The sequence below is a fragment of the Dermacentor albipictus genome, chromosome 9 (assembly GCF_038994185.2).
Source record: "Dermacentor albipictus isolate Rhodes 1998 colony chromosome 9, USDA_Dalb.pri_finalv2, whole genome shotgun sequence".
NCBI classification, from domain to species: domain Eukaryota; kingdom Metazoa; phylum Arthropoda; class Arachnida; order Ixodida; family Ixodidae; genus Dermacentor; species Dermacentor albipictus.
The window spans coordinates 106,534,271-106,542,552 of record NC_091829.1 but is presented as its reverse complement, the minus strand read 5'-3'; the positions used below and the strand labels follow the sequence as shown (position 1 = coordinate 106,542,552).

Here is an 8,282-nt window from a genome sequence, read left to right as displayed (position 1 = left end):
CCACTCCCTGGCGCGAGGCCTAGTAAACCGCGCGGGAGAAGGGGAGGCTGCCCCCACCGGTAGGGATCGCCTGACACGCTACAATGATCTTGTGAAGTCCTTCTACTTAGAGCGTAGAACCTTCCCCGGCCCACACAACAAACTATCCCGAGCGCAGGCTACAACTTTCCGCCTGCTACAAACCAATACTTACCCCTCGTTACAGCTTTATAACAAGATCTACCCAGACATTTACCCCAATCCCACGTGCCATATCTGCAAGACACAGCCAGCCACACTTCCACACATGCTTTGGGACTGTACACACCAATACCCCGACACTAACCCCACGACCCTCTCGTCGAGGTGGCACGCTGCCCTGCGTAGCCCCAACCTTGACGAACAACTCTGGGCGACCCAGCAGGCCTGCGAGGCGGCGAAGAGGCAACACCTCGACGTCCCCACGTGGGAGGCCTAGGCCCAGCCACCATCTCTTGCTGGTTTCAATAAAGTTTATTCAGTCAGTCAGTCAGTTGCTTATGTTGACAACGCGCGACTCCCCGGTATGGCTCGGCCGCATCGCCATCGCGAGACGCCACGCGTGGAGTTTGTTTACTTTAGTTTACTTGTTCAAGGCTGTTCAAGGCAAGAGTTTAGAGCACGGTGGCACGGCTTTGGTTTCTGCCTGAATGTGTCTGATGGTAAAATTAGGTTGAATCCGTGCTCTAAAATACGACTCGAAGGCGTCGTAACCGTGAAGGTTTGCTCGGCACGTTCGTGTTGCAGCGTCGAATACGGCAAATGCGTTTCGACGATGGGCCGAACAGAGAGCGAGCCCGAGCGTCTGCGACGCGGCGTTCGGCACGTTTTGAAGGCGACCAGCTACTCCAACGATGATGTACAGGAGCTGCTCGAGAAAGTGCCGAAGCGATGGCAGAGACACGGGGACTTGGTGATCCTTAAACGGGACGCCTTTGACGATCGCCGTTGGGACCCTGTCCGTAAGTGTTCATACGGGTGTCACGGCACACTTTCGATCGCCATCAAGCCCCATTGGGATCCAATTTGTCGGCTGCGATCGGGTCCCTTGCGCGAGCTGCTGGAGGGAGGCAGTCGCGGTGGAGTATTTCCATCCGGATTGGACTCGATCGCGACTGAAAGTGGGCGTGTGAGAGTGGTATACAATACGAGCTTTCATACGGGTACAGGGCTTACAATGCATGCTGCAGTGGCTCAGTACTTGTTGTCCCAGCAGAGAGTACTTGTAACTTGTAGTGTCTCACCCCTTTATATATAGACACTTGACAAAGCGAGCTCGCATGACACAAGACGCAGTGAACGTCGACGTGCTGCTGCACTGTGCCGTACACGATGCTGTCTAAGGCGTTCTGCGTGTAATTGCGGCACATTTGGCTTTTAGGGGAAATGCTGTGGGACGTTGTATGCGATGCCCTTCGTTGCAAGAGGCTAGCACTATCAGGCAGGATCACAGACGACGGACACCGGACGCCCCGGGTAGAGTTGGTGCGCGGATTCGATGGCTGGGTCGTGCACGTCGACAACAAGATCAAGTACGTTGCGCTTCGCTTCGAAGCTTGTGCATGCCAGATTTGGTGCATTGTGTTGCCATCCTTCAAATGTGTGTTTGATACGTGCTGCATGGAGAGATAATGTGCGTAGACGTTTGCAGTGCTGAAAGTGGAATTTCAAATCCGGGTTATCATAGCAGTAGTATCTTTATGCTGAGTATATGCAGTCAGTAGTCGGCTGGGGGATCTTGGTGTGCCAAACCCGTCGAATATCAGTATTCTCGGTATGCGTGCTTACAGACACATGCGTATATATTATTGTTTTGCACTATTGCAGGTACACTTTTGACGTGACCAAATGCATGTTCAGTGCGGGAAATGTCACAGAGAAGCTCCGGGTCTCCAACATGGACTGCCGAAGCGAGGTCATCGTTGACCTCTTTGCAGGTCTGTTGCTGAGCCTTTTAAACTGCAGTTACTCTTGTTTGCTATTGTAGAGCTCGAAAGAAAAGGCAACTGACACATATATAGGTTGCAGAACTGATAACTGAGATTACGCCCTCATGCATATCTTTATTTTTCTTTGTTCGTGGCTTGCCCTGAGCACCACTTGGCATCTGAGCAGATGGTAGGCGCTGCACTTTCATCTCATTGCAGTAATGTTGTCACGCTGAAAACTTGCTACAATAATTTTACCATTGTTTGCTTATCTAGTTCTCAAATGGTAATTAAAAGTGGCTGTCCAGAAGTGGTTTTAATGTCTGAGAAGCCTCCAGTGTTCAGTGAAGCTTCTTAATTTTTATAAAGATTCATTCACTCAACTGCAACTTGTAAATAACATTATTTTGCTATGTGATATGCTGTAGAAGCATTTGTTTAAAGGTGTCATCATGTTATGCAGCATGCAGTGATTCATAACATGAAATGCACATCAATAAAAAAACACACTGTTTATGTTCACAGTTATATTACCTATCTGATTATCATAATAAAGTCTGCTAGAAGTTTTAAGTAATGTTCGATAGCAATACACAGACTTTTAATCGATGTAACTTTACCATTCGGCAAATGTGTGATGACTAATTAGTGCCGCCAAAGTGAATGTAATAAAGTAAAATCACATTTGCTGTCAACTTTGCCACAAGTCGGGAAACATTCAGGTACTTGCGCGCTATTTAAATGAGCCCCATTGTGGTTGTCTTGCTCTGGCATCGTGTTTATCTGCAGCAAATGCTTGTGCGATACTATACTCCACCCGTAGTCTCTCTCTGATGCCTGCCACGGCGGCTTGGTTGGTGTGCTGCTGAGCCTTTGGTCAACGGTTTGATCCCTGGTGTTGGTTACCATGTCTGAATAGAGGCAGAATTCAAAGGGGCTCGCATTGCTGAGCTGCACACGAAGGATGTCAGTAGGTCAAATTACTAATTCGAAGCCATTCACTACGGCAACCCTCATAGCTCACTGTGTGTACCGGTGTTAAGATTTCAGATCTCGTCCCAAGTAGCTCAAGAAGTGGGATGTGGGCTCATTGTTGTGCCAATGTGGGCCCAACCTGACACCAATGTGGACCAATGATGAGAAAGAGTATTGTGTATTGTGTGGAGAAGTATGGGAGAGGCCTTTGCCCTGCGTTGGGTGTAACCAGGCCGATGATGATGATGATGATGATGAAAGGCCGAGAGGTCGGCCTGAGCTTGTGTGCTCAAACCTGCTACTTCTGTGCTGGAGAAGGGGGGGAATGAAAAAGAGACAGAGGATGATGATGACAAGGGTATTGGTGGAATGACATTGCTGCGTGCTCGAAGTCGTGAGTGCAGTCCCGCATTGTGCAGATATGGTATCATGGCCCGTGGTTGTATCACGGAGCCAGGGCCATTGTTAAACTTACATTGGCTTTGAGCTCTTGTACTACTGAGGATAATTTTCTTTTTTCCTGACAGTGTTTCTGTCCCAAGCATCGATTTAGTTGTTTTCCTTGCTACCCAACACAGGCATCGGCTACTTCACCTTGCCGTACCTTCTGCATGCCGGAGCAGCCCATGTGCATGCCTGCGAATGGAACCCTGATGCCCTAGATGCATTGCGAAGGAACCTGCAGCTGAATGAAGTGCAAGACCGATGCACTGTCCATGCTGGTGACTGCAGAGAGGTGAGCTGGCACCAACTGTGTATGGCTAGGAGCTGACCACCGTGCAATTGCACCTCGGAGGTTGGAATGTGTGCTGGTGCACACCAAGCACCAGTAGATCATACATATAGCTTAAACAGCTAAGCTGGAATTAAGAGTCTACACGGACAAACCTCAGTATACAGGGTTTGTCCGTAAAGTAATGTGACTACTTGTTGCCTGGCGTTGCAGTTGCGAGTATCATGCTCCCCGAAGGTGGGGTTTGTGATGGGGTTTCTAAGCTACGTAATACACTGGGCGGCAGCTGCGTCTGAGCTCTGATGCAGTGAGGATCTGAAGTGGCACAAAATCTGTTTTCGAGTTCTTGTCATGGCAGCAGCGGTACACAATTAAATTTTGCTTTCGCCTGGGGTAAACCGCTTCCGAGATGTTTGCCTTTGTTAAGGAGGCTTACAAAGACGACGCCCTGTCAAGGGCCCAGTTGTTCTGGTGGGTCAGTGAGTTCGAGAACGGACGGGAGACCGTTGAAGACATTGAGTGATCTGGGCGCCCTTCAAGGAGTGGTTTGGATGAAAATGTGGCCAAAGTAAAAAAATCTCCTCTACCCTGACTGTCGTTTGAGTATCAGATTAATTGCCGAAGACCTCACCATGTGCAAAACAACAGTTCACAAAATTATTTCTGAAAATTTGAACATGCAGAAGGTTCAACTCGTTACTTATCATTACTGGCTGCAGTACGACGAAGCTAGTTGCTGCATATCAATTTTTATGGGCAGCCATAATGTTGAGCAATCTTGACTTCCTCTCTCAGTTGTCCACACTTCATGCGAATATGATGCTTTTTAGAGTCATCTGTGATGCTACAGTGCATTGCTGGTTGCAGGCAGATCGGGGCCATTGGTTTTGCCGTGCTTGACCTGAAAGTTCCTTGTTGCCACTGGTAGAAGCCTCATAAACAAGCCTTCTATATCAGTTAGGACTTTATAAGGCATTCAGTCATTGTTGCCTGCAGCTTACTGGTCATGCGTGGCATGGTTATCAGTTCCACAAGTAACCTTGTTTGCAGGTGCATTTTAGATTTGGAAATAAGGTAGACCATCTGCAATAGCAAGAATAAGAGAACACAGCTACATAAAATCTTAATTCAACTGGAATTCTCCAGGCATCTGTCAATCTTACCTTGTGCTCGTTGTGGATGTTGTCAGATCTTTGATAAAACCTTGACTCAGTTTGTGCACAAAATGCAGAGAGACTGTCAAAAGCTAATCTTATGCTGAGGTGCCTCACTGCCAACCGTGTTGTCACATTATCCATGCCTCTGGGAGAACAAAGGAAATGTATGTAAAGGACAGTCATATTGGGTGCAGTTTTTCGAAGGAAGGTCATTATGATATGCTTTTACAGGGAAACGGTTTATGGCTAGGATCCCATGATTTCCTTGCGGCGTAACGTTGACAGAAAGCTATCATCATCTATGGCTTACACCCCCAAATGCAATGGCTCATACCCTCATAAGGCAAAGGCTACAAGTGCTCAGGAAAGTGAACAGTGCATACACTCTGGAATCACACATACGGCACACAAAACTGCATATGTTTCAATAAAGAACAAGCTCAAAACAAGCATCCAAACCACATAATTGGCGATAAGGTGCTCCTGTGCCTACATGCAATGTGAAGTACGTAGTGCTCCCCGCGTACGTTTCCGGATAGAGATTACGGTTGCGCAGGCTTCCGTAGCGATGTCAGCTTGACTGTAGCATACAAAGCAGGGACTGACATAACTACATTTTCATACGTAATAGAAGAACCTGCCTAGCAACTGATTTGTGTTGTGACAGTGCTACGGGAAGGCCACGTATAGTGAGGACTCCTGAAGAGCAGTGTGCATACGAGACGCGGCGAATTTCTGTTCTCTCTGGTCCATGCTTTGTAGGTGCACGAAGTAGTGGCGCGAGCCAAGTTGCAGGCCGTCGAAATGTCTTAAGCTAATAATTAGGTAAAGTGCATGTGAATGTCGCCACGTGAATAATTTCAACATACATCGCAATGCGTAATAGTTCTATAGTTGTTTATAGCTTCGCTGCCCAACTGCCTTTACAGCGTGGGTTGGAGACCATATTTTTTTACTACAGTTTACTAACTATTTATTCTGTCATGTATTTGACAAGTGCAAGTGAATGAACAGTTGACGGTGATGTCAGCTCTTGTCTCTCTGAGAAACACCGTCTTATCACGCATTTTCACTTTCTGGAAATCTATCTATAACAGTAACTGTGTGCTGGTGTATACTAACTGTATGTCAGGCATGCAAGCAGTGTTTATTACCTAACCTGTTTGATGTCACAGGTTATGAACAATGCAGAGGCGAGCTATTAGAACACAAGCGATGGTTCGGTGGTACAAGTTGTACTGTATTGGCAAGCTGACAGTACTGATGAGTACTGATAGAGTCAAAGCTCTGTAGTAAGAGAACATGGATATAACGAATTATCAGATATAGCAAAGTAAATCTGAAACATTTTTTGCTGATATTAACTTCTAACGAACCTATTCTTATAATGAATATCAGATATAAAAGCTATATTTATGCTGGATGTGGCCTCTGTATAATGAGCTTTGACTGTACGTCTGTACTGACGGTAACCTTGTTATAACGAAGTCGCGAACGATGCAAAACTAACCTCGTTATATCCGATATTTGTTGTAACATTTGAGATATGTTCATTATACATCTGACAGCTCATTATATCAAGATTCTGCTATCGAGAAGCAGCTGTAGACATGGGCAGTGCCCCTTTCTTCTGCCACAGGTCTGCCCTGAAGGAGTGGCGGATCGAGTCAACTTAGGCCTCATCCCGTCGTCTGCCTTGGGCTGGCTGGCGGCCTGCAGGGCACTCAACCCAGAGCGCAAAAGCTGCTGGATGCACGTCCACGAAAATGTGGAGTCGAAGCCTGGCGCAAAAGGATCCGAGCACTTGGAAGAGCGTGTCCATCAAGTGTGCGCCACCATGGCGGATCTCATGAGGCAGTGCCATTCAAGTCGCAACTGGAATGTTACGTGCACGCACGTTGAGCGTGTCAAGTCGTACGCACCCCACGTTGACCATGTAGTGATGGACTTGAAATTTGATCAGTCGATGGCGAGCTGAATAGCATACCTACCTGCTGTAGTCTGGTTAACATTGATTACGTCCTGGAAAAAGACACCACTTGAAGAGTCTGTATAGCTCTCCAACATTTCAGTACCCCCACGGGAATGTTGACTAGCTTGTCGGTCAATGCCGTGTCATGGTGCGCACCTGCAAAAGTAGAGTGTAGGCACGTGTACAGAGCATCTTAGTGACTGAGCGTCATCTGCTAAGCTATTGCATTGAACCCAATGTAGCCCTGGCTGTTTATCAGCTCATTGAATTTGCGCCTGCTCAGTGTAACTAGTTGCATTGTCATCAACCGTGCTGCCGACGAAGGAGAGTACTACAGCCATGCGAGCGGCTATCGTGAGTGGATACTTGATCATCGCCTGGGCTAGCTGCAGCTTTTTCTGCTTCGCGCACCTTCACATTCGCAGTGTATAATAAGTGTGGCTGTGGTTGCTTTCACGACGACCTCCACATAACCATTGTGCGCACATGTGTGCATTTTCGTTCGCGTTGGAAGCGGATAAAGCTGCAGGGGGTATGCAGAGCTTAACAGAATAGCCTAGCACACAATGCTCAGACAAGGGTATGCTTCGTGTGAATGTGCCTGCTGTTGCTAACTTCGTAGGTGCGCGCCGCGACTTCGCATTTACCGTCGTGTTGGTCGGCGCTGCTTCAAGATCATTAACGTCTTGGAGACCTGTACCTACCAGCCTCCCGTTGGGTCGCGACTTGTCATCACAAACAGTGCCTCAATTGTTACATTTGCACAAAATGCAGAAATGTTGTGATGTTCTGTATTTGCCTTCTGCCGAGGTGCCTGCAGGCCATTTGTAAAATATGCAATAACCACAACTTTATTTGGAATGTGCAGTGTTGTTTACATTGGTCAGTTGCTGGGCAACCGACTTGATTAAACTGTCATTGTGCTGGAAACTACTGCTGGCACTTAGTCATTCCTTTATATATCAGCTTCATCATCAGCTCCACTCGCAACTGTAAAAGTGAAGGAAACTGGTCTTATGACGATATGAAAGCAACCAAAAACTTACAGAAGGGCACAGGTATGGTAATTCTACAGGTGGACAAAGGCAACACCACCGTTGTTTTCAACATGTGGAACTATGAGGAGAAGGTGTCGATTTTACTGAACATCCAAGAATACGAAAACCTAAAGAAGGACCCCGTGACAAGAACATAGTGTTGAGCAAGACGCTGGCCGAAATATCCCACAGCCACCCAAATCTTCCAAGCATTTACCTACAGTTGATATGCAGAAACAGATCGGCACTAGCGTTCTATGGCCTACCGAAAATCTATAAACTCGGAATTTCCCCTACGCCTGATTGTGGAGTTATGCTTTCCAATGTGATCACAGAACACACAATAATACTACTACCACTCACCGGATAGACCACGGCCCACGTGAGCATCTCTGAGGACTTCATTATGCTGGCATCAAAGGCACGTCTTGAAGACAACAAATGCCTCCTCTCCTTTGGTGC

The 8,282-nt window shown here is 47.2% G+C and overlaps 1 protein-coding gene across 1 annotated transcript; it reads left to right on the top strand.

Moving 5' to 3' along the window:
• The first annotated feature begins 578 nt into the window (after window positions 1-578).
• LOC135907190 (tRNA wybutosine-synthesizing protein 2 homolog) lies at window positions 579-7,644 on the top strand. The gene is made up of 5 exons (XM_065438869.2): window positions 579-980; window positions 1,400-1,550; window positions 1,846-1,955; window positions 3,500-3,657; window positions 6,451-7,644. Exons 1-5 carry the CDS (start codon window positions 794-796, stop codon window positions 6,787-6,789), a joined length of 945 nt encoding a protein of 314 aa, XP_065294941.1. The 5' UTR covers window positions 579-793; the 3' UTR covers window positions 6,790-7,644.
• Window positions 7,645-8,282: the final 638 nt, after the last annotated feature.

Excerpts from the sequence above, each read along its gene's own strand:
- LOC135907190 (XM_065438869.2), top strand. The coding sequence starts at position 794 with ATGGGCCGAACAGAGAGCGAGCCCGAGCGTCTGCGACGCGGCGTTCGG. Across the intron at positions 981-1,399 it reads TCGCCGTTGGGACCCTGTCC|GGGAAATGCTGTGGGACGTT; the intron begins GTAAGTGTTCAT and ends TTTGGCTTTTAG. Across the intron at positions 1,956-3,499 it reads CATCGTTGACCTCTTTGCAG|GCATCGGCTACTTCACCTTG; the intron begins GTCTGTTGCTGA and ends TACCCAACACAG.